This window comes from Nomascus leucogenys, chromosome 19, assembly GCF_006542625.1.
Source record: "Nomascus leucogenys isolate Asia chromosome 19, Asia_NLE_v1, whole genome shotgun sequence".
Classification (NCBI taxonomy): Eukaryota; Metazoa; Chordata; class Mammalia; order Primates; family Hylobatidae; genus Nomascus; species Nomascus leucogenys.
The window spans coordinates 70,088,408-70,113,078 of record NC_044399.1 but is presented as its reverse complement, the minus strand read 5'-3'; the positions used below and the strand labels follow the sequence as shown (position 1 = coordinate 70,113,078).

General features: G+C 52.7%; 2 protein-coding genes across 3 annotated transcripts; both read left to right on the top strand.

Annotated features, from left to right (window-relative positions):
• Nucleotides 1-628: 628 nt before the first annotated feature.
• WRAP53 (WD repeat containing antisense to TP53) lies at nucleotides 629-16,388 on the top strand. 2 transcript variants are annotated; one of them, XM_030800483.1, is made up of 11 exons: nucleotides 630-1,003; nucleotides 1,090-1,521; nucleotides 1,666-1,764; nucleotides 2,032-2,143; nucleotides 13,639-13,727; nucleotides 14,362-14,452; nucleotides 14,560-14,692; nucleotides 15,247-15,455; nucleotides 15,634-15,737; nucleotides 15,884-16,018; nucleotides 16,129-16,388. In XM_030800483.1, exons 2-11 carry the CDS (start codon nucleotides 1,091-1,093, stop codon nucleotides 16,370-16,372), a joined length of 1,647 nt encoding a protein of 548 aa, XP_030656343.1. In that variant the 5' UTR covers nucleotides 630-1,003; nucleotide 1,090; the 3' UTR covers nucleotides 16,373-16,388. The 2 variants fall into 2 exon arrangements, with proteins under 2 accessions (XP_030656344.1, XP_030656343.1); XM_030800484.1 differs by lacking the exon at nucleotides 15,884-16,018 and having other exon boundaries at nucleotides 629-1,003; nucleotides 16,129-16,381.
• Nucleotides 16,389-17,981: 1,593 nt separating this feature from the next.
• Nucleotides 17,982-24,265, top strand: EFNB3 (ephrin B3). The gene is made up of 5 exons (XM_030800482.1): nucleotides 17,982-18,606; nucleotides 20,841-21,133; nucleotides 21,320-21,412; nucleotides 21,521-21,625; nucleotides 22,053-24,265. The coding sequence occupies exons 1-5, from the start codon at nucleotides 18,485-18,487 to the stop codon at nucleotides 22,460-22,462; spliced, it is 1,023 nt and encodes a 340-aa protein (XP_030656342.1). The 5' UTR covers nucleotides 17,982-18,484; the 3' UTR covers nucleotides 22,463-24,265.
• Nucleotides 24,266-24,671: the final 406 nt, after the last annotated feature.

The window sequence follows — 24,671 nt, the reverse complement described above, 5'->3', positions numbered from 1 at the left end:
AACCCCTGCGAGGCTCCTGGCACAAAGCTGGACAGTCGCCATGACAAGTAAGGGCAAGTAATCCGCCTGCCGGAGGAAGCAAAGGAAATGGAGTTGGGGAGGAGGGTGCAGAGAGAGTCAGGATTCTCGCCGAACTGGTGCCGTAGACACTAACATTTTGGGGTGGAAAATTCTACAAGCCAGAGCTGTGAGGGCAGAATTGGTGGAAACCATTTTGGAGGAATCCTGCACTGTGTCAAATATGAAGGGTGGAAGGAAGAAAGCTTTTGCGTTTGCTCTCAGCTGGATCCTTTCTTCTCATCAGTTAAAATGTCATTTTTAGGAAGGCTTTCCTTAATATCTCACCCTAACGTTTTCTCCCAGATACTTTATATCACACCATGTTATTTAATCTCCTTCACAACCCTTATCACTGAAAAGATTTATTTGTTCATTGCTTTCAGTACATGGAAACGTAAGCCTTATGAGGATATAGAATTTTTCTACTATCTTATTCATTGTTGTATTCCTCAGTGCCTATATTAGTGCTGGGTAGGAAGTAAGAGCTCGGTAATAAATATTTTTTGAATGAAGGGAGACAGGTCTGAAGCCTGGAGAATGAAATGCAAAAGAGGTGCAAGACCTGCTGCGCCCTCTGCAGGCGGCGGGGGGGCGGTGCAGGTGCTTTAAGAATTACCGCGGGACTCGGTAGGGGGAGTGTAGGCGCTTCTCGCCAAGATAGAAGCATTCAGACTACAACTCCCAGCAGCCCTAGGGCTTGATGGGAACGGGAAGCCTTCTAACCTTTCACGTCCCGGCTCCGCGGGTTCTGTGGGTCGCCCGCGAAATCTGATCCGGGACGCGGCGGCCCAATCGGAAGGTGGGCCCAAATCCCGCGACAGCAAGAGGTCCGTAGCGACCCGCGGTGCTAGGGAACGCAGTGCTTTCAAAAGAATTGGCGTCCGCTATTCGCCTCTCCTCCCGGGAGTTTTCTGCCTACTCCCAGAAGAGGAAGGAAGCACAGGTGGGTTTCTTTAGCTCTGCGTCGGATCCCTGAGAACTTCGAAGCCATCCTGGCTGAGGCTAATGTCCGCTGTGCTTCCTCTGCAGTATGAAGACTTTGGAGACTCAACCGTTAGCTCCGGACGGCTGTCCTTCAGACCAGGACCCAGCTCCAGCCCATCCTTCTCTCCACGCTTCCCCGATGGATAAAAATGCAGACTCTGAACTGATGCCACCGCCTCCCGAAAGGGAGGATCCGCCCCGGTTGTCCCCAGATCCTGTGGCTGGCTCAGCTGTGTCCCAGGAGCTAGGGGAGGGGGATCCAGTTTCTCTCTCCACTCCCCTGGGAACAGAGTTTGGTTCTCCTAGTGAGCTGAGTCCTCGAATCGAGGAGCAAGAACTTTCCGAAAATACGAGCCTTCCTGCAGAAGAAGCAAACGGGAGCCTTTCTGAAGAAGAAGCGAACGGGCCAGAGTTGGGGTCTGGAGAAGCCATGGAAGATACCTCTGGGGAACCCGCTGCAGAGGATGAGGGAGACACGTAAGTGGTGATGGCAGTGGAGTGTGGAGTCTGGGGAGATGACGTGTGAGGTCGACCTGCCCTCTGGTCCTGAGACCCACTTCTCCAGGCCCCTGCCCCCTTTGCTTGGCGACCCAGGTTTGTTGTCCCCAATCTTCCTTTCAGCGCTTGGAACTACAGCTTCTCCCAGCTGCCTCGATTTCTCAGTGGTTCCTGGTCAGAGTTCAGCACCCAACCTGAGAACTTCTTGAAAGGCTGTAAGTGGTAAGGATAACAACGGGGCAGGGAGCTGACCACCCCCGAGATTTTCACTGTAAAACAGTCCAGTTATCTAGGAGAGAGATGCCCCAGAGCTGGGAGAAGGGGCACGTAGCCCTTTTAGACTGAGTTTCCATTTTATCTAGCAGTTTGTGTCTTCTACTTCCCTCAAGGATTCAGGGGGGCTTACCTACCCCAGAGGTAGGCTCAGCCCTAGCCCTACACTTGAAAAGCATAGGTCTGGCCAGCTTTCTAACTCTCTCCTGTTTCTAGGGCTCCTGACGGTTCCTGCATCTTGACCAATAGTGCTGATAACATCTTGCGAATTTATAACCTGCCCCCAGAGCTGTACCATGAAGGGGAGCAGGTGGAATATGCAGAAATGGTAAGGACTGGGGCTGTCTCTTCATCAATGCTGCACATTTAAGTCCTTCATGGAGATGGAGAAAGTGTAGTCCAGGTGTTTCCTGTTCACAAACGAGACTGATTTTCAAGATGAGTTTCCACATGTAGCGTTTTCCGCCCCGAATTCTGAAGTTATTTAGGGAGACGTTTCCCCTTTCTTTAATTAGGAATCTGTGTTTTTCGCTAAAAAGTAGCGAATTTCTTGTGGCAGTATATATATATTTATATTTATTATTTTTTTGAAACAAGGTCTTGCTCTGTCACCCAGGCTGGAGCGCCGTGGTGTGATCTCGGCTCACTGCAACCTCCGCCTCCCGGGTTCAAGCGATTCTCCTGCCTCAGCCCTACAAGTAGCTGGTACTACAGGCGCACACCATCACACTCGACTAATTTTTATAGTTTTAGTAGAGACAGGGTTTTGCCATGTTGGGCAGGCTGATACCAAATTCCTGACCTCAGATGATCTGCCCACCTCGGCCTCCCAAAGTGCAGGGATTACAGGTGTGAGTCACCATGCCTGGCCTATAGATATTTATTGATTAACTGCTGATATATGTTAGTCACTGTGCTGGGATAAAGTGGTGGACAAGACAGATGAAGGGCTGGTTTGTTTTCTGTGTGGGAGATTGACAACACACATGTAAACCAGCAAACATCAGGACCAAGATGATAATAAATGCTCTGAAGGAAATACACAGAATGAAGAGAGACTAACTAGAGGAAAGCATATTGCATAAAATGTTCAGGAAGGAGCTCTCTGAAAAGGAGGCATTTGAGCTAAGACCTGAAGGAGGATGAGGGATCAGTCATGTGAAGGCTTCTGGAAAGAGCTTTCCAGGAACTGGCAATGATATTATAAACACCCAGAACTGGGAAATAGCTTTGTGTGTTAAAAGACCAGAAAGGCCCTGCACGGTGGCTCACACCTGTAATCCCAGCTACTCGGGAGGCCGAGGCGTGCAGATCACTTGAGGCCAGGAGTTCGAGACCAGCCTGGCCAATATGGCAAACCCCATCTCTACTAAAAATATAAAAATTAGCCACATGTGGTGGCACACGCCTGGAATCCCAGCTACTCGTGTGGCTGAGGCAGGAGAATCTCTTAAACTCGGGAGGTGGAGGCTGCAGTCTGACAAGATTGTACCACTGCACTCCAGCCTGGGCGACAGAGTGAGACTACATGTCAAAAAACAACAAAACAGACTGGGCTCAGTGGCTCACGCCTGTAATCCCAGCACTTTGGGAGGCTGAAGTGGGCAGATCACCTGAGGTCAGGAGTTTGAGACCAGCCTGGCCAACATGGCAAAACCTCATCTCTACAAAAATACAAAAATTAGCTGGGTGTGATGGTGGGTGCCTGTAATCCCAGCTACTTGAGAGGCTGAAGCAGGAGAATCATTTGAACCCAGGAGATGGAGGTTGCAGTGAGCTGAGATCATGCCATTGCACTCCAGCCTGGGCGACAGAGTGAGACTCCATCCCAAAACAAACACAAAACAAAAAACCCAGAATGCTGGTATAGCCAGACTGAGGCAAGTGAGGGGGACAGAGGGGTGAGGACAGAGAAGAGCAGCCACGTTGTGTTGGGTCTTATGGGTAAGGCATTTGGAGTTTATTTGGGAAGTCATGAGAGAGGTTTTTTTTTTTTTTTTTTTTTTTTGAGATGAGTCTCGCTCTGTCACCCAAGCTGGAGTGCAGTGGCGTGATCTCGACTCACTGCAACCTCTGCCTCCTGGATTCAAGCGATTCTCCTGCCTCAGCCTCCCAAGTAGCTGAGATTACAGGCGCCTGCCACCACGCCCAGCTAATGTTTGTATTTTTTTAAATAGAGACGGGGTTTTACCATATTGGCCAGGATGGTCTTGTACTCCTGACATTTGATCCGCCGGTCTCGGCCTCCCAAAGTGCTGGGATTACAGGCATGAGCCACTGCGCCTGGCTTAATTTTTGTATTTTTAGTAGAGACGGGTTTTGCCTCGTTGGCCTGGCTGGTCTCAAACTCCTGACCTCAGGTGATCCACCCACCTCGGCCTTCCAAAGTGCTAGGATTACAGGCGTGAGCCACCATGCCAGGCCATGGGAGAGTTTTTTTTTTTTTTTTTTTGAGACAGAGTCTTGCTCTGTTGCCCAGGCTGGAGTGCAGTGGCACCATCTCAGCTCACGGCAACCTCCGTCTCCCAGGTTCAAGCGATTCTCCTGCCTCAACCTTCCGAGTAGCTGGGATTACAGGCATGTGCCACCACATCCGGCTAATTTTTTTTTTTTTGTTTTTTTAGTAGAGATGGGGTTTCACCATATTGGCCAGGCTGGTCTGGAACTCCTGACCTTGTGATCTGCCCACCTTGGCCTCCCAAAGTGCTGGGATTACAGGTGTGAGCCACCGTGCCCTGCCAAGAGAGTTTTAAAACAGGAGAGTGAATGGTTTATGGGTGGGCAAGAGTGAAATCTGGGGCCAGGCATGGTGGCTCACGCCTGTAATCCCAACACTTTGGGAGGCTGAGATGGGTGGATCACCTGAGGTGAAGAGTTTGAGACTAGCCTGGCCAACATGGTAAAACCCTGTCTCTACTAAAAGTACAAAAATTAGTTGGGGCCGGGCGCGGTGGCTGACGCCTGTAATCCCAGCACTTTGGGAGGCTGAGGCAGGTGGATCACCTGAGGTCAGGAGTTTGAGACCAGCCTGGCCAACATGATGAAATCCCGTCTTTACTAAAAAAATTAGCTGGGCCTGGTGGTGGGCGCCTGTAATCCCAGCTGCTCTGGAGGCTGAGGCAGGAGAATTACTTGAACCAAGGAGACGGAGGTTGCAGTGAGCCAGGATTGCACCACTGTACTACAGTCCAGGCAACAGTGCAAGACTCTGTCTCGAAAAAAAAAAAAAAAAAAAAAAAAAAAAGATTGGCTATACTTTTCTCCCACCCATCCTAATCAGGTTCTGCCTCCATCACTTCCCTGAAACCCTGAAAGTGCTCTTGTCAAGGTCACTAATGTCCTCTTGGGTTATTCTCCCTTTTTTTTTTTTATTTTGGGACGGAGTCTCGCTCTGTCACCCAGGCTGAAGTGTCTCTCTCTGTCACCCAGGCTGGAGTGCAGTGGCGCGATCTCGGGTTACTGCAAGCTCCGCCTCCCGGGTTCATGCCGTTCTCCTGCCTCAGCCTCTCCCCAGTAGCTGGGACTACAGGCGCCCGCCACCACTCCTGGCTAATTTTTTTGTATTTTTAGTAGAGACGGGGTTTCACCGTGGTCTCGATCTCTTGACCTCGTGATCCTCCCGCCTTGGCCTCCCAAAGTGCTGGGATTACAGGTGTGAGCCACCGCGCCCGGCCGCTCTTGGGTCATTCTCTAAATTCGCCTCACTCCATCTCTCAGCAGCATGAGTCACTGTCTCCACCTCCCTGCGCTGGAGCACTCAGGCACTCAAGGCTCTGCTGGGCCTTCTCTTCCTCCATCAGCACTCTTTCTTTTTTTTTGAGATGGAGTTTCAAAAAATGAGACCCACCGAGGCATGTGGCAGTTGTGTTGCTCTTTGCTCGGTGCCCACTAGAGGTCTGTTGCCATTAATTTGAAATGAGACCAGTTAGTGTGACTGTGCATCTTTCCTGGCAAGTTAAATGACTATGGTTTCTCTGTTTGTAAAATGGGGATGATTATAATAGCACCTGCCTTACAGAGTTGTGAGAATTAAAGCACTTAAGGCCGGGCACGGTGGCTCAGGCCTGTAATCCCAGCACTTTGGGAGGCCGAGGCAGGTGGATCGCCTGAGGTCAGGAGTTCAAGACCGACCTGGCCAACATAGTGAAAACTTGTCTTTACTAAAAATACAAAAATTAGCCGGGCTTAGTGGTGGGTACCTGTAATCCCAGCCACTTGGGAGGTTTGAGACAGGAGAATTGATTGAATCCAGGAGGCGGAGGTTGCAGTGAGCTGACCACGCCACTGCACTCCAGCCTGGGCAACAGAGCAAGACTTAGTCTCAAAAAAAAAATAATAAAATTTTAAAAAAGCACTTAAAACAGCACCTAGCATATAGTAAGTGTTCAGTAAACACTAGTTGTCACTGGTATCAGTTGCGTGCAAACCAAGAATAGGAGGATGGTCTGGTTGAGGTTTACCAGGAGAGAAAGACAAGGGTATCTTGAGAGTGTCTTCAAGAGTGTGCGTGCCATGGTGGACTAGAATCTAAAGTGGGTAAGGAACTGGACTGTAAATATGTTTTTGATGAAGCTGAATAAATTGTCATGGTAGAAATAGCAGAGCAGGGTCAGGCCTGGTGGCTCACGCTTGTAATCCCGACATTTTGGGGGGCCGAGGAGGGTGGATCACCTAAGGTCAGGAGTTCGAGACCAGCCTGGCAAACATGGTGAAACCCCGTCTCTACTAAAAAAAATACAAAGTTAGCCAGGCATGGCCGTGATTGCCTGTAGTCCCAGCTACTTGGGAGGCTGAGGCAGGAGAATTGCTTGAACCTGGGAGGCGGAGGTTGCAGTGATCGCACCACTGCACTCCAGCCTGGGTGACAGAGCAAAACTCCATCTCAAAAACAAAAAAAAAGAAACCCCACAAAAAAACAAGAATGATAACAGGACTGTTTGTGGGCAGTGAGATGGTGAACCAGGTGGTAAAGTCTTAGTGGATGAGGGAGGGTGATAAAACAGAGGAAACTAGTCTGATAACAAGAACTGCAGAGGAGCTGGGGTTTGACAGCCGGGGGCATAATGACACCCAGCCACCTCTTGTCCTTGAGGTGTGTACTGGGGACAGCTGGCCATGAGCATTAAAGCCATCTCAGTATATAGGTGGTGGTGATGCCAGATGACCCAGAAGACCAGGACTTCTCTAGTGCTTGAGGTTAATAGGAGGATGGGGCAGGGGTGAGTCTTTTTTTGTTTGTTTGTTTTTTTGAGACAGGGTCTCACTCTTGCTTAGGCTGGAGTGCAGTGGGCAGTGGCACAATCTCAGCTCACTGCAACCTCTGCCTCCCAGGTTCAAGTGATTCTCGTGCCTCAGCCTCCCAAGTAGCTGGGACTACAGGCGTGCGCCACCATGCCTGACTAATTTTTGTATTTTTAGTAGAGACAGGTTTCTCCATATTGCCCAGGCTGTTCTCAGACTCCTGTCCTCAAGTGATCTGCGGCAGGGCTGAGTCTTGTTGGCTTGTTAAAAGAAGAAAGGTACTCAGTTCCAAGGCTGGTCCTGAACACTCACCTGACATGCAGCTCTTTAAGGCTGGAGGCTGCAGACATTTGAGTTCTCTGTAAAAACTATAAGATGATCTAAGCCCTGAACCCTGGTTCCTCAGGGCCAGGGGGTGGTGGTGCAGCTGGTGCAGCCATGTTAAAAGAGTTCAGGAGGTGAGAGGTTGTTTCAAGGCAGGGATAGTTAGAAGAGACTCTGGAAATGTGAGGGGGGGTGGAGGGGCAGTTTTGAGTATTGCAAAAACTTGTTTAAGAGAAATGGGAATGTTAAAAAGAGAAAAAATCGTCATTACGTGCCACTGCAGAATTTAGCCTTCTGAATTTTTCTACATTTCTTTCTAAGCTCTGTCCAAGTACTGAAAGCTTTTATGCGGTTGTAATCATGTAGTACATGGTTTTATACATTCCCTTTTTCCTTTTAACAATCATATCCTGAATGTTTTTTGTGGTAGTCTAGTCTTCACTGTTATGATGTCTAATGGTGTGTGATATTGCATTGAGTGCTTACCGTAATTTTCTTACCTCTTCTCCTGTTTTGGACATTTACGTTGTTTCCGGGATTATTATAACATAAATTATTCTTCAGTGAACAAATTGTCTTCATGTATTTTGAGGGAGGTTCTTTTGTCAAGAGAATTTTTTTTTTTTTTTTGAGACAGTCTTGCTCCATCATCCAGGCTGGAGTGCAGTGGCATGATCTTGGCTCACTGAAACCTCTGCCTCCCGGGTTCAAGTGATTCTCCTTCCTCAGCCTCCTGAGTAGCTGGGATTACAGGCGCCCGCCACCATGCCTGGCTGATTTTTGTATTTTTAGTAGAGACGGGGTTTCACCATGTTGGCCAGGCTGGTCTCTACTCCTGACCTCAAGTTATCCACCCACCTCTGCCTCCCAAAGTGCTGGGATTACAGGTGTGAGCCACCACACCTAGCCTTAGGAGAAATTTTATGAATAAGAAATATCCTAGATCAGATAATATTAACTTTTTTTTAATATATCTTGTAATACAGGTAGTCAGTTTGTTTTTTCTTTCTTTTCTTTTCTTTTCTTTTCTTTTCTTTTCTTTATTCTTTCTTCTTTCTTTCTTTTCTTTTCTTTTCTTCTTTTTTTTTGACAGTCTCGCTCTGTGGCCCAGGATGGAGTACAGTGGTGTGATCTTGCCTCACTGCAACCTGTTTCCCGGTTCAAGTGATTCTCCTGCCTCAGCTTCCTGAGTAGCTGGGATTACAGGCATGCACCACCACACCCGGCTAATTTTTGTATTTTTAGTACAGATGGGGTTTCACCATGTTGGCCAGGCTGTTCTCAAACTCCCGACCTCAAGTGATCCACCCACTTCCACCTCCTAAAGTGCTGGGATTACAGGCATGAGCCACCGCTCCTGGCCAGTCAGTTTGTTTTCAAAAGATTTTTGTGGCTGGTGTGGTGGCTTATGCCTATAATCTCAGCACTTTGGGAGACCAAGGTGGGAGGAACGCTTGAGCCCAGGAGTTTGAGACCAGCCTTGGTAACACAGCCAGATCCTGTCTCTATCAAAAAAGTTGGGCCTGTGGTCCCAGCTACTTGGGAGGCTGAGGTGGGAGGATCGCTTAAGCCTGCGAGGTTGAGGCTGCCATGACCTTTGATCGCACCATTGTACTCTAGCCTGGGTGACAGAGTGAGACTCTGTCTCAAAACAAACAACCAAAAGCTTTTTGGGTTTTGTTTTTCCCTGCTAGTGTACCAGTTCTTTTTTTTTTTTTTTTTTTTTTGAGACGGAGTCTCGCTCTGTCGCCCAGGCTGGAGTGCAGTGGCGCAATCTCGGCTCACTGCAAGCTCCGCCTCCCGGGTTCACGCCATTCTCCTGCCTCAGCCTCTCCGAGTAGCTGGGACTACAGGTGGCTGCCACCACGCCCGGCTAATTTTTTTTGTATTTTTAGTAGAGACGGGGTTTCACCGTGGTCTCGATCTCCTGACCTCGTGATCCGCCCGCCTCGGCCTCCCAAAGTGCTGGGATTACAAGCGTGAGCCACTGCGCCCGGCCCGCTAGTGTACCAGTTCTATCGCAACCTCTCTCATTAGGTATTTTCATTTTTAGTGTCTACAAGTTTAGCATTTGAAATAGATAACATTTCTTTTTTTTGTTGTTGTTTTTGTTGTTGTTGTTTTTGTTTTTTTTTTTGAGACGGAGTCTTGCTCTGTTGCCCAGGCTGGAGTGCAGTGGCGCCATCTCGGCTCACTGCAAGCTCCGCCTCTCGGGTTCACGCCATTCTCCTGCCTCAGCCTCCCGAGTAGCTGGGACTACAGGCGCCCACTGCCACCACGCCATGCTAATTTTTTGTATTTTTAGTACAGACGAGGTTTCACCATGTTAGCCAGGATGGTCTCGATCTCCTGACCTCGTGATCCGCCCGCCTCGGCCTCTCAAGGTGTGGGATTACAGGCGTGAGCCACTGCGCCCGGCCTTAAATAGATAAAATTTCTATAGGTCAGAAAATTGGGGAAGGGCGTATTTGGGTATTTCCATATATTTGCGTGTACTGAATCTTCCCAATATAGTTTCTCGGGTTTTCTCCTTTCTTTTCTACCTTTTCACAGAACTTTCTGCAAGTCTCATTTCCAGCTCCCCAGCGTCTTTCCTGAGTACTTGCCCTGCCCCATGGCTCTTGCGGGAAGCCTTTACTCCTCATCTTGCCCTCTCCAGGAGACACTTTGCATCCTCTGTGCCCTGCATCTCTCAGAGTGGGGAGGAGGAGTGTCCTCATTCCCAAATGCTGTAGCCACACAATCGCTCTTTCGTCTTTGTGAAACTTTTCCCTTGAGGCTTATGCTGATTCTCTCTCCCACTGACGACGTTGGCACTGTACAGCCTTCCGGGGCTCTCCAGTTCTCCCGCCATTTTGGTGACCTCAGGTATCCAAGCCAGAAGCCAAGGCCTCTCTCATCCTTTAATCTCCCTTTTCCTAACCCCTCACATCCAATTACTTCCCAAATCCCATCAAGTCTGCCTAATCTTCCTAATCCACCCACATCTGTCCCTCCCACTGCCTCTACTTTAATTCAAGGTCCTGTTATTTTGGGCCTTATGTTGCTGAAACAGTCTCCTGCCTCCTTTTGCTCATTAAAACCTTATTTATTGACCCTGCTGATTCTGCACCACGTGTTGGGGAAGCAGTGGTAGGAGCGAGGCAGATGTGATTCCCTCCTTCTCTGATAGGTATGATGGAAGGGGAGTGAGGAGCACCGGGGATATAGGAAAGAGGAACAGGGGCGCCTTGCTTAGCTGGAGGGGTTAGAGAAGGGTTACCAGAGGAAGAAGCATCTAAGAGACCTGAAGGATGACTAGGATTCAGCCAGGAGGAGTCGTTGGGGGAGATGAAGGAAGAATATTCCAGACTTGGAGCCTAGGACATGTGAAAGCCAGTGGGTTGAAAGTGTGGCGAGTTGGCACTTTATGGGACCTGAGAGTTAAAATGGCGGGACTCAGATTTTTTTTTTGTAATGGAGTCTCACTTTGTCGCCCAGGCTGGAGTGCAGTGGCGCTATCTCGGCTCACTGCAAGCTCCGCCTCCCGGGTTCACGCCATTCTCCTGCCTCAGCCTCCGGAGTAGCTGGGACTACAGGCACCCGCCACCACGCCCGGCTAATTTTTTATATTTTTAGTAGACACGGGGTTTCACCGTGTTCAGCCAGGATGGTCGTGATCTCCTGACTTCGTGATCCACCTGCCTTGGCCTCCCAAAGTGCTGGGATTACTGGTGTGAGCCACTGCGCCTGACCGGGACTCAGAGATTTTTAAGGGAATGAGCAGATAGAGATGAGCCTTGAGAGGTGGGTCGGGGGTAGCAGTGTGGTAATGAAAGGTTAGGAGGAGGAACTGGCAAGATTTGGTATTGGGTTGGACCAGGAGTGGAAAGGAAGTGAAGAGTGGTAGCAGGCAAGGCTGGTGCTCAGATTTCAGGGTTGAGCACTGGATGTGGAGTCCAGGAGGAACAGCAGGTTTGATGGTGGCAGATGCCGGGCCCATTATGGACAAATTGACTTTGAGGAACCTGTGGGATGATCAAGTGGCACTGTCCACCAGGCAGTTGGATATATGGGTTCAGAGTATAGAGGTGGACACTGAAGTCCTGGCTGGTTGACATCAGCCTGAGGCCCAGAAGACAATTGATGAAGGACAGCGTCCAGACTGTTTATCTCTCACAAATCAGTAAGAAAAAGACGGCTGGGTGCGGTGGCTAACGCCTGTAATCCCAGCACTTTGGGAGGCCGAGGCAGGCGGATCACCGGAGGTCAGGAGTTCAAGACCAGCCTGACCAACATGGCGAAATCCCGTCTCTACTAAAAATACAAAAATTAGCCAGGTGTGGTGGCAGGCGCCTGTAATCCCAGCTACTCAGGAGGCTGAGGCAGGAGAATTGCTTGAACCTGGGAGGTGGAGGTTGTAGTGAGCCGAGATCGCGCCACTGCACTCCAGCCTGGGGGATAGAGCGAGACTCTACCTCCAAAAAAAAAAAAAAAAAAAGAGAGAAAAAAAGAAAAGAAAAAGACAGCAACTGGCCAGGCATGGTGGGTCACATCTGTAATCCCCACTTTGGGAGGCCGAGGTAGGCAGATCACTTGAGGCTGGGAGTTTGAGACCAGCCTGGCCAACATGGTGAAGCCCCATCTCTACTAAAAGGTATAAAAATTAGCCGGGCTTGGTGGCAAATGCCTGTAGTCCCGGCTACTTGGAAGGCTGAGGCATGAGAGTCGCTTGAACCCAGGAGGCAGACGTTGTAGTGAGCCGAGATCGTGCCACTGCACTCCAGCTTGGGGAACAGAGAAAGACTCTGTCTCAAAAAAAAAAAAAGAAAATGGGCAGAATTTATGAAAAGGTATACCTAAGTGGCTAGTAAACATAGAGGAAATATCTAATTTCTCTTATAGTAATGATGGAAATACAAATTTATGCTCTGATGAAATACCATTTCACCACCTTCAAATTGAGAAAAATGTAAAGTCTGGCAATACCAAGAGGATAAAGAGCAATAGATACTTTTTTTTTTTTTTGGAGACAGGATCTTGCTCTGTCGCCCGGACTGGAGTGCAGTGGTGCGAACATGATGCACTACAGCCTCAAACTCCTGGGGTCAAGCAGTCCTCCTGCCTCACTCTCCCGAATACCTATAGTGGGACTATAAGTATGCCAACATGCCTGACTAATTTTTTATTTTTTGTAGAACTGGGATCTTGCTATGTTGCCCAGGCTAGAATAGAGACTCTTATACGCTGCTGGTGGGAGAGGACATTGGGATAAGTGCTTTGGGAAAGAAATTGACGTTATAGTATCTTACAAAGTTTGCAAAGTGCATAGCGTAGAGACCAGTAATTTTACTCTTCAGCAGAAACAGTAGAGAAACCCTTCTACATGTGTACAGAATGTTAAAGCACACTACCCAAAAAATAGAAAAACATCAGTGACTCTAAATAGAAGAAGGGTAGATCAGTTTGAATATATTCATGAGTGGAGTACTATACAGCAGTGAAAATGCATGAATTAGAGCAAAATGTGTTTCCATGGTTAAAGCTTCCTATTACAGAGGGATGTATATGATATGATACCATTACTGTTAAGTCTAGGCCGGGCATGGTGGCTCATGCTTGTAATCTCAGTGCGTTGAAAGGCTGAGGTGGCTGGATTGCTTGAGGCCAAGAGTTTTAGACCAGCCTGAGCAACACAGACCCCTGTTTCTACAAAAAAAAAATTGTTTAAATTAGCCGGGCAGGCTGGGCGTGGTGTCTCATGCCTGTAATCCCAGCACTTGGGAGACTGAGGTGGGTGGATCACAAGGTCAGGAGTTCAAGACCAGTCTGGCCAAGATGGTGAAACCCCGTCTCTACTAAAAATACAAAAAAATTAGCTGGGCGTGATAGCAGGCGCCTGTAATTGTAGCTACTCAGGAGGCTGAGGCAGAGAATTGCTTGAGTCTGGGAGGCAGAGGTTGCGGTGAGCCAAGATTGCGCCGCTGCATGCCAGCTGGACTACAGAGTGAGACTCTGTCAAAAAATAAATAAATAAATATATAAATTAGCCAGGTATGGTGGTGCATGCTCTGTCTCATAAAATAATAATAAAAAAAGTATGAATCTATATGGCTTTTGGTGGCTAAATTTGACGTTAAAGTCTGAGCTCACCCTTGAACATCGAGACAGAGTCTCTGCTCCATATATACACCCCATCTGCCACAACACTGCTAGAGGCACGCGCCTTAGACTCCTTTTCCCTCCGAGTGACTCAGCCATTCCCACATCTCTGTATAGGTCCCTGTCCTTCGAATGGTGGAAGGTGATACCATCTATGATTACTGCTGGTATTCTCTGATGTCCTCAGCCCAGCCAGACACCTCCTAGTAAGTAATGTTTGCCTCCCCGCTCGCCGCCCCACCTCCCAGTTTCAAGCGGGGCCTCTTGGGAGAGTCAAGGGCTGCCAGGGGTCTTCAGAGGAGGAAGGCTTGGCATGCTTATCAGAGGGGCTGGTCAATTGGCTTCCTCCCCTTCCTTTTTTTTTTTTTTTTATAGATTGAGTCTCGCTCTGTCACCCAGGCTGGAGGGCAGTGATGCAGTCTCGGCTCACTGCAACCTCCGCCTCCCAGGTTCAAGTGATTCTCCTGTCTCAGCCTCCTGAGTAGCTGGGATTACAGGCGCCTGCCACCACACCCAGCTAATTTTGTATTTTTCATAGAGATGGGGTTTCACCACATTGGCCAGGCGGGTCTTGAACTGACCTCAGGTGATCCACCCGCCTTGGCCTCCCAAAGTGCTTGGATTACAGGTGTGAGCCACCACACCCAGCCTCATTTTTGTATTTTTAGTAGAGACAGGGTTTCACCATGTTGGCCAGGCTGGTCTCGAACTCCTGACCTCAAGTGATCCACCTGCCTCGGCCTCCCAAAGTGCTGGGATTACAGGCGTGAGCCACCGTGCCCGGCCATTCCTCCCCTTCCTTTGACAGCACCAGGGTTTCAGTGTCCATGTCTCTCTCAGCGTGGCCAGCAGCAGCCGGGAGAACCCGATTCATATCTGGGATGCATTCACTGGAGAGCTCCGGGCTTCCTTTCGCGCCTACAACCACCTGGTAGGGACCACCACACTCAGCCCCAGCACTTGTACTGGCCCGGCTCTCCTTCCTTGAGGGCAGCTGAGGCTTTGCAAGACCTGTTTTCAGCCCTTTCCTTCCCCCAGGATGAGCTGACGGCAGCCCATTCGCTCTGCTTCTCCCCGGATGGCACCCAGCTCTTCTGTGGCTTCAACCGGACTGTGCGTGTTTTCTCCACGGCCCGGCCTGGCCGAGACTGTGAGGTCCGAGCCACATTTGGTAAGCATCTGTGCCTCCAAGGGAGGCGGAGAGGGAAGGGCACTGCCACCTGCACAGGGGCCTTTTGTGAGCCAGGGGCCACCTGTGGGGTTTCATGCCGTCCTCTGTACGGCCCCGGGAGCAGGTACAGCCCAGTCGGCAGAGGAGCAAACAGACTCAGAGCAGGTAGGAAACCTTCCCAAGGTCAACCAGCTGGTCAAAGGACTGCTTCCTTTCCGAACCCATACCCTGTCAGCTGTGGAGCTTTTGGTCTCTGAAATCTTTCTAGGAAATTTTTGATAAAGCTGATTCTGTTTTCCTGTAGGCCTTCAACTTGCATCTCTCCGAGGAAAAACTGGAATTTGAGAGGGATGAAGTGGGGCTTGGGCATTTAGGTCCTTTGGGAGGATAGATGTGGGGAGCATCAGAGGTCTTTGTCCTGCCTGTGACAGACAGCATGGGGGAGATGTTGAGTCCAAACATGTTGGTGCTGGGATGGGAGACAGACCTCTGCTTAGCCTGGTTAGTGCCAGGAGCCATTGCCCCCTCCCTCACTTTGTTCCTTCCCTCTCTAGCAAAAAAGCAGGGCCAGAGCGGCATCATCTCCTGCATAGCCTTCAGCCCAGCCCAGCCCCTCTATGCCTGTGGCTCCTACGGCCGCTCCCTGGGTCTGTATGCCTGGGATGATGGCTCCCCTCTCGCCTTGCTGGGAGGGCACCAAGGGGGCATCACCCACCTCTGCTTTCATCCTGATGGCAACCGCTTCTTCTCAGGAGCCCGCAAGGTAGGGGTCACACCCTGAGAGCCCAAAGCAGCTGGGCAGGAGTGGGGATGTAGTCTGCAGTGTAGGGGAATGGGGATGGGGAAAAAATCCCAAGCTGAAGGAGTGCCTGGAGACCCCGAGGGAGGCAGGGACATCCAGGGCTTTGGGGGAGACTCCAGGTCCTGTTCTGTGTCTCCAGGATGCTGAGCTCCTGTGCTGGGATCTCCGGCAGCCTGGTTACCCACTGTGGTCCCTGGGTCGAGAGGTGACCACCAATCAGCGCATCTACTTCGATCTGGACCCGTGAGTGGCCATGACTCCTTCCTACACAGGGCCCTGATAAGCCTAGGAATGCCACAGCCCAGCTGTAGGGTCCCAGCCCCTGGGTGTGAGGGGTTCCTGCCCCAGGGGTGAGGCCTCTGCCAGCAAATCTCTCCTCTCTCTCCCAGGACTGGGCAGTTCCTAGTGAGTGGCAGCACGAGTGGGGCCGTCTCTGTGTGGGACACGGGCGGTCCTGGCAATGATGGGAAGCCGGAGCCCGTGTTGAGTTTTCTGCCCCAGAAGGACTGCACCAATGGCGTGAGGTCCTCAGTTTAATTCCAGAGATGTTGGGGCTTGGGGAGGGAGGTGAATCCCAGAGGGAGCAAGTGTCCTCACTGAAGGCACTGATAGACCCTCCTCATCTCTCCCTCAGCCTGCACCCTAGCCTGCCTCTCCTGGCCACTGCCTCTGGTCAGCGTGTGTTTCCCGAGCCCACAGAGAGTGGGGACGAAGGAGAGGAGCTGGGCCTTCCCCTGCTCTCTACGCGCCATGTCCACCTTGAATGTCGGCTTCAGCTCTGGTGGTGTGGGGGGGGCCCAGACTCCAGCATCCCTGATGATCACCAGGGCGAGAAAGGGCAGGGAGGAACGGAGGGAGGTGTGGGTGAGCTTATATAAAAAGGTTTTTATGATACTAGAGTCTTCGTGTCTGTTTTGGGGGGGCATATGAGTGAGGTGGGGACCGGGCAGGGGGACTGGCGGGCTCCCTGGTCCAGCAGCAGTGGATATGGCATATTGGTCCTGAAACCAGGGGTTGAGAGGTGGGACCAGGCAGGAGCCAATGGGGCGGCTGAGCTTGGTGTGAAGTCAAGTGGGTGGGGGTGGGGCTTCATGCCATTGACTGGTTGGTTGCTAGGCAACTTGGTAAACTGAAGGGGGAAACCTGTTTGAAATCTCACTCCCAAGGTGGGGGCGGCAGGGGTCAGGGTGAGCGGGGCTGAGCAGGAGCTGGGTCAGACTGTTGGGTGTGACCGTGTGAGACTGTGCAGACAGTGACAGGGCGCCTGTCACCCACACTCCACACTGTTTGCCATTCTCCAGCAGTATGGGGACCATTACTCAGCTGTGAGGGGAGCAGGAGCACCCCCCTCCCCTCCCCGGGGCTCCCCAGGAGGCAGACAACCCAGTTGCCAGAGTCAAGGACACACATAAAAGAGTAAAGGTGTTGAAAAATACAGTCGTCACCTTTGGTATTGCTGTTCCATGCGGGGTGCGGCGAGGGTCTTATTCATTCAGCGGCTGTCGCTGGGCTTGTTTCTCCATTTGTCTGCTCTGTCTTTGGGGGTGGGGGGACGAGTGTGTCATTTGAAGCAGTGACTCCTCCTCCCTCCTCCCCCCAACACCTTCCCAAACACTGAGAATTGGGGGACTTTGAAGAAATACCGCCAGCAGGGGATGTGATTTTGGACCTCACAATCAAAGGGAAGGGACGAAAGGCCTGTGGAGGCTTGAGAGGGAGAGGAATGTCACCCCTGCCCAGAGGTGCTGAAAGCCAGGGCTCTTACACCCGAAAAGGCAACTCCTCCCTTCCCCCAGGATAATTGGAAACAGCCCTTCCTGCGCAGCACCGGTTTGGGGTTGTAGGTACGCCCCTTCTCCCAGCCCTGCTTCTCCCCCCAGCCATCTAGGAAAGACCCAAGTGTATCCCCTAAACTCTTGTTTCTCACTAACCCCCAGGTAACAACAGCACATGGTCCATGGAGCGGTGACAAAAGAGACCCCAAGAGTGGGAGTTGCGCAGGCTGGGTTTGGTTTCTAGCTTTATCCCAGACTTCCCGTGTGACCTTGGGCAAGTCACGGGTCCTCCCTGAGCCTCAGTTTCCTCATCTCTGTAATGGGATCGTTAGCTCTGCCCCTCCCACTTCACACAGGTAGTCGTGACGATCAGCTCCGCCGCACTTTGTAAAGTGCCAAGCCTTCAAGCTTATTATTATTCTCTCCAAACCTGCTGGGAGCAGCGGTGTTGTTTTGGGATGGAGGAGGAGGCTGCGGGAGCGAAAGGGGTGGGTTCCTCGGGGTGGAGAGGGCGAGAGCGTTTCTGGATTCGAGAGAGGAAGATTCCAGCAGCTTGGGCGATCGGAGGGCAGGAGGGGAGCCGGGCAGAACTCAGCCGGAGCTAGCGGCTCGGAGAGACAAAGGGGGCGTGACAGCCCGCGCCGGGGGCTGAGGCGGGGCGGCGGGCGGGAGGTGCGCGAGGTGACGGAGGTGTGGGGGGCGTGGGCCGCGGGATGCTGCCGCCCGCTCCGCCTCGAGCTCCAGCTCCGGTTTTTCCCTCCACCATCCTCTGCCCCTCCCCGCCTCTCTTTTAACTCCCCCCTCCTGGGCTCGGGACTGGCTTCCTCCCTTAGCCCGCTGCCCTCAATCCCGGCGAGGCTGGGGCTCCGGCTTGGCGCCCCCTTCCTCGCTCCCTGGTCCGGCGCCCCATGCCGCCCCCGCCCGGCCCCCGGCTCCCCCAGTCCCCCACTTAGGCGAGCTCACAGATCCCGGGGTGCTGGCGCGTGGGCCGGGGGCGCGTAGGGCGCCTGCAGACGGCCCCTGGAAGGGCTCTGGTGGGGCTGAGCGCTCTGCCGCGGGGGCGCGGGCACAGCAGGAAGCAGGTCCGCGTGGGCGCTGGGGGCATCGGCTACCGGGGTGGTCCGGGCTGAAGAGCCAGGCAGCCAAGGCAGCCAACCCGGGGGGTGAGCGACTTTGGGGGAGTTGGTGCCCCGCCCCCCAGGCCTTGGCGGGGTCATGGGGCCCCCCCATTCTGGGCCGGGGGGCGTGCGAGTCGGGGCCCTGCTGCTGCTGGGGGTTTTGGGGCTGGTGTCTGGGCTCAGCCTGGAGCCTGTCTACTGGAACTCGGCGAATAAGAGGTGAGCGGCCTGCGGCTGGGGAGATCCCAGACCCTAGGGCAGTGGGTAGGGAAGCTTTGGGGGCTTGGAGGCGGGCTTCTGTGGGCAGGGAGGAGGCAGGACGGAAGGTGCTGGTGCTCTGATGTGTGATGGGTTACTAGACAGGTGATCTTGGGAGCCAGACTCCGGGTCCCACGCAGAGCTGGATGCGGGTGGTGCTATGGATGTCAGGAGTTTGGAGACCCCAAAAGGGCAAGGAGAAGAAAGTTCATGGGTAGCCGGGAGGGCAGTGAGGTGGGTATTTGGATCTGTGGGAGGCCTGCGTCGGGGGCTGGGCTTGGAGGGAGCCTGGTTACTGTCAGCTCTCAGGAGAGAGCTGCAGATTAGGTGCTGCGAGTCGCTGAGGGGAAGGCAGGGCAGGGTGCCTCCCTCCCCCAGAGGGACTGGGCATTCGAGATGGGAGGCAAGGGGGTTCCGTTTGGGGGCTCTGGGGACAACTTCCCCAAGGCTCCTTGACTCTCTTCACAGTCTATCTCTCAACTCTTCCCCACAGCCAGAGGGTCAGTGAACTGTTGGCTGAACGATTTCCCAGCCAGAACATATTCCTGCCTTCCTGGCTTTCGGGCATCTTGCTGGAAGAAGCTTGGAGCCCCCTGAACCCTCCTTCCTTCCCTTTTGCATCTGGAGTCCTGAGGACTCCATTGCCCCCTCCCCCAATCTTTGCTGCAAACTCTTCCATCAGACCCTCTGTTCCATGGCATGCCTGCTTTGCTCTGAAAAGAAGCCAGGGGTCAGATGAAACTTCAAGCCACGCTGGGTAGGACAGAACCTTCGGGAGGCCATCTGGGTCCCCTGCCTACATGAGGATCCCACTTCCCGCTGGTAAAAGAGTTCTGTGTTTTGAAAAATTCCTACTTTCCTGGGGAGACTGTGTGAGGCCATGGGAAGGGGGTGGGCTTTGGAGCTCATCAAATCCTTGGTCTTAATCCTAGCTCTGCCACTTTCAGTTGTGTGGCCTTGGGCATGTCACTTAACCTTTCTGAGTTTGTATCCTCAATCCTTACAGCTATTATGAGGATTAGCGTTAAGGTGTTTGAATGCATTACGTGCTCATTAAAGGAGAGCTAGGATTATTGTTCCTCTCTTTATTTCCCAGCCTCCCTCACACTTCTCTGCCCTGCCATCCTTCCCTCTCTTTTCCCTGGATCTCTTCGGGTATAATCTCAATGTCTTTTCTGTACTCAGTCACCCACCTGCCAACTCCTAGCTGCAATGTGAGTATCAGGTGTGTAGCTTGAGAACATAAGCTTGTTTTCACAGGGTAGAGAAAAGGGAGTTAGGGTGTCCTGGGGGCTCTTTCGGATGTGGGGTGGGAGTGGGACATTTGGGAGTCTGGGAAGATATCAAGTAGCAGTACCCTGGGACCCAGTCCTGAGACCTGTCTCAGCAGCTGTTGATGTCCAGGAAGGGGCTGCAGGGATTGGCAAGTTGTGGCTGTGCTGGGACAGTGGATGCCTGGGTGCACTGGCCAAGGAGATGGTGAAATGTGTTGGTTGTGGTTAGAAAAGTCAACTCCTTTCCTTTCCAAAGCAATAGAGCACTTGCCCCGGAAGTCTAAGACCCAGTGTGGGATTCTGAGTGGGAGAATGACTCAGGCGGCAGGTCCCTAGACCCTGGTTCCCATCAGCCCCATTGATGGTCATGGCCAAACCAGGCATTTGCCTTCTGTCCTACTAGCTGGCTAACTTAGGACACTGGTCTGGACCACCCTCCACACAGCCCTTCCCTGAACCGCCCCTTTGCCCTGAAATCCCTGAAATTCAGTGGTGGCCTGAAGGAGGGGAGGCTCTGCCCCCATGGTTGGCTGCCATGGAATAGTGAAATCACCTGGGAGGGGTGGGCTGTGTGGTTCCAGAGAGGCCAGCTCCTTGGTAACTGGCATCCTGTTGCCATGGCAACGGGGCTGGTGATGGAGCGGGAGATGGCAGTGTGCATGTGGTGAGGGCGGGCTGAAGAGTGCATTTGGGCACACCAAGGGGCAGGAGACCTCTGAGCCTGGCTTCCTGCTGCTTCCAGTGTGAACACACAGAGTCCTTGGTGCCTGCTTTGTAAGAACAGACTTTCCACTCAGACAAAGGCGGGCAGGCGTGAGCAGAGAATTGCTGTCCTGGAAGGTTGTGGGGTGAGGGAAGGAAAGCTCTGGGGGCCAGGCCTCTGACATCTCTTCCTTGTCCACCTTACCCTCCTCCCCATAGGTTCCAGGCAGAGGGTGGTTATGTGCTGTACCCTCAGATCGGGGACCGGCTAGACCTGCTCTGCCCCCGGGCCCGGCCTCCTGGCCCTCACTCCTCTCCTAATTATGAGTTCTACAAGCTGTACCTGGTAGGGGGTGCCCAGGGCCGGCGCTGTGAGGCACCCCCTGCCCCAAACCTCCTTCTTACTTGTGATCGCCCAGACCTGGATCTCCGCTTCACCATCAAGTTCCAGGAGTATAGCCCTAATCTCTGGGGCCACGAGTTCCGCTCGCACCACGATTACTACATCATTGGTACTGCTGGGCAGAGGGCACGATTGAGTGGGGGCTGCTCCTGATACTAAGCAGAGAGGGAGGGGGACCCCTGCAGCCAAGAGGGAGATCCCAGTGCCCTCAGGCAGTGTTCACACCAGGGCGTGGGGCCAGAATCGGGGCTAGATTCTGGAGTGCCAACCTCTTCCTCTGGCTTTTCTCTCCCAGCCACATCGGATGGGACCCGGGAGGGCCTGGAGAGCCTGCAGGGAGGTGTGTGCCTAACCAGAGGCATGAAGGTGCTTCTCCGAGTGGGACAAAGTGAGTGGGGCTGGGGGACACCTCCTGGGCGCGAAGGGATGTTGGGACAGTATGATCATGGTCAGGGGCAGTTGTCTCAGCCCCTCTCTTGGTCTTCGTCATCTCCAGGTCCCCGAGGAGGGGCTGCCCCCCGAAAACCTGTGTCTGAAATGCCCATGGAAAGAGACCGAGGGGCAGCCCACAGCCTGGAGCCTGGGAAGGAGAACCTGCCAGGTAGGAACCAGGGGCTAGGCCCCTGCCCTCCCCAGCTTCCTCTGCTCTCAGACCCCAGCTGCCCTGCCGTCACCCTCCCTCCCTCTTCAGTTTTGGGGGCGGTGACACAGGAAAGAGGAGAGGAGAGGATGGGAGGGTGGGAGGGGAATGGAAGCCAAATGAGGAAAAGACTCAATTAGAACTAATTAGCCAAGTCAGTGCTTCAATCAGTGCTGTCAGAGAAGTGGGGAGGACTCCGTGGCAGGAAGCTGAAGGGCTGGACACCTGGATTCTGAGCAGAGTTTGGCGGGGGAGGGGAGGTGGGGTCCCCAAGGGGCCTGGGCCCTACAAGGGAAGCCCATGGGGACCCCCAGGGTTGGGTGTCCAGATGCCCAGGTGGCTCCTTCAGTCCCTCCCCCTCTTTCCTCCTTCACCCCTTCCCTGCCAGGTGACCCCACCAGCAATGCAACCTCCCGGGGTGCTGAAGGCCCCCTGCCCCCTCCCAGCATGCCTGCAGTGGCTGGGGCAGCAGGGGGGCTGGCGCTGCTCTTGCTGGGCGTGGCAGGGGCTGGGGGTGCCATGTGTTGGCGGAGACGGCGGGCCAAGCCTTCGGAGAGTCGCCACCCTGGTCCTGGCTCCTTCGGGAGGGGAGGGTCTCTGGGCCTGGGGGGTGGAGGTGGGATGGGACCTCGGGAGGCTGAGCCTGGGGAGCTAGGGATAGCTCTGCGGGGCGGCGGGGCTGCAGATCCCCCCTTCTGCCCCCACTATGAGAAGGTGAGTGGTGACTATGGGCATCCTGTGTATATCGTGCAGGATGGGCCCCCCCAGAGTCCTCCAAACATCTACTACAAGGTATGAGGGCTCCTCTCACGTGGCTATCCTGAATCCAGCCCTTCTTGGGGTGCTCCTCCAGTTTAATTCCTGGTTTGAGGGACACCTCTAACATCTCCTCGGCTCCCTGTGCCCCCCCAGCCCCTTCACTCCTCCCGGCTGCTGTCCTCGTCTCCACTTTTAGGATTCCTTAGGATTCCCACTGCTCCACTTCCTGCCCTCCCATTTGGCCATGGGTGCCCCGCTCTGTCTCAGTGTCCCTGGATCCTATTTCTTTGGGGAGGGGCACAGGCTCAGCCTCCTCTCTGACCATGACCCAGGCATCCTTGTCCCCCTCACCCATCCAGAACTAGGGGTGGGAACAGCCCACCTTTTGGTTGGCACCGCCTTCTTTCTGCCTCTCACTGTTTTTCTCTTCTCTCTATCTCTTATTCTTTCCCTCTCTTCCATCTCTAGGTCTGTTCTTCTTCCCTAGCATCCTCCTCCCCACATCTCCTTTCACCCTCTTGGCTTCTTATCCTGTGGCTCTCCCATCTCCTGGGTGGGGGCATCAAAGCATTTCTCCCCTTAGCTTTCAGCCCCCCTTCTGACCTCTCATACCAACCACTCCCTTCAGTCTGCCAAAAATGGGGGCCTTATGGGGAAGGCTCTGACACTCCACCCTAGCTCAGGCCATGGGCAGCAGGGCTCCCTTCTCTGCCCTGGCCCAGGCCTGTACATACTTACTCCAGCCATTTGGGGTGGTGGGGTCATGACAGCTACCATGAGAAGAAGTGTCCTGTTTTGTCCAGTGGCCAATAGCAAGATATGAACCGGTCAGGACATGTATGGACTTGGTCTGATGCTGAATGGGCCACTTGGGACCGGAAGTGACTTGCTCCAGACAAGAGGTGACCAGGCCCGGACAGAAATGGCCTGGGAAGTAGCAGAAGCAGTGCAGCAGGAACTGGAAGTGCCTTCATCCAGGACAGGAAGTAGCACTTCTGAAACAGGAAGTGATCTGGCTGGAACTCCAAGTGGCTTAGTCTGGGGGAATCAGGGGGTGGGAGGTGGATGGTTCTTACTCTGTGGAGAAGAAGGGCGGGAAGAACTTCCTTTCAGGAGGAAGCTGGAACTTACTGACTGTAAGAGGATAGAGGTGGACCGAGAAGGACTTTTCCCAGTCTTCAGTGGCACTTCCCAAGATCTCCCTCCCCTTGTGCTCTGTGCTGATTTTAGGACAACTAAGATGACTGCCATGTTCTGTGGCAGGCCCAATTTGTCTTGTTCTTTCCTTTCCATATCCCAGTATAATCTCTGTTAATCAACAGGACTACCCCAAGAACCCATGTGTTCTCCAGAGTAACCCAGATGGCTGTCTTGTTCATTCCATCCTCCATTTCTGACTCCTTTCAGACTCAACACAGTTCCCTTCTTAGTGACCAAAATGGTGGCCTACTGGCTGGTCTAGCTGACAGTGGTACTTAGCAAAGGCCACTGTTTCCATAGTGACCAGCTGATACCTCTTCCTGCCCTCTAGTGTGCAATTGGGTGTTGCCTCAATTTCCTCCCAGCTCAGTTTTATTAGATCAAAGCTGCTGTTGGGCACCAGGTTGGCCACCTCAATCACCAGCCAAGATGGTTGCTTTGTCCACCAGAGGTCAAGTCACCTCTCTGGTGCTGTAGTTCCCAGCTCCTTCCTGATTTTTCTAATCGCTCCTTCTGTGGAACAGGAAGTTGATATTGCCATGGTGGCGGGGTATGCCGTCACCTCAATAGTTTTACTGTAAAAGGGAAATTTGAACAACAAAAACCAAAAAAAAATAAAAAATAAAAAACTTCAAAAGTTGACAAGAAGGCTGGAGAATGACTGGACTTGGGACAAAGGCTTGGTTAGAATGGCTTTCAGCTGAGGGTTGGATTGCATGAAACCAACCAAGGGGGGTGGGTCCCTAGGGCTAGTTTGGAGTGGTGAGGTTGGCAGTGCTTGGGGAGGTGAAAATGGGCTGGGTGAGAAGGCGGAGGAAGGTGTCACCTCTAGGGGAGGGAGAGAGTAATGCAGGCAGGAGTGGGGTTGCCAATTCGTCCATGGGGACAGTCTGAGTGTCTTGCTAAGCCAAAGCACCAGAGACAGGGCAAGTCGAAATTAGGATCAAAGCAGTAAAAACATGTTAACGTATTAAAGTCTATTCCCTACCATCCCTACCCAAGGCACTTGAGAAGTTTTGCTGTTGGGGACTCGTGGGGAGAAGGGATG

Coding starts and splice junctions, on each gene's coding strand:
- WRAP53 (XM_030800483.1), top strand. CDS start 1,091: ATGAAGACTTTGGAGACTCAACCGTTAGCTCCGGACGGCTGTCCTTCA. Junction 13,728..14,361: donor GCCCAGCCAGACACCTCCTA/GTAAGTAATGTT, acceptor TGTCTCTCTCAG/CGTGGCCAGCAGCAGCCGGG. Junction 16,019..16,128: donor GACTGCACCAATGGCGTGAG/GTCCTCAGTTTA, acceptor TCTCTCCCTCAG/CCTGCACCCTAGCCTGCCTC.
- EFNB3 (XM_030800482.1), top strand. CDS start 18,485: ATGGGGCCCCCCCATTCTGGGCCGGGGGGCGTGCGAGTCGGGGCCCTG. Junction 18,607..20,840: donor TGGAACTCGGCGAATAAGAG/GTGAGCGGCCTG, acceptor TCCTCCCCATAG/GTTCCAGGCAGAGGGTGGTT. Junction 21,134..21,319: donor CCACGATTACTACATCATTG/GTACTGCTGGGC, acceptor TTTCTCTCCCAG/CCACATCGGATGGGACCCGG.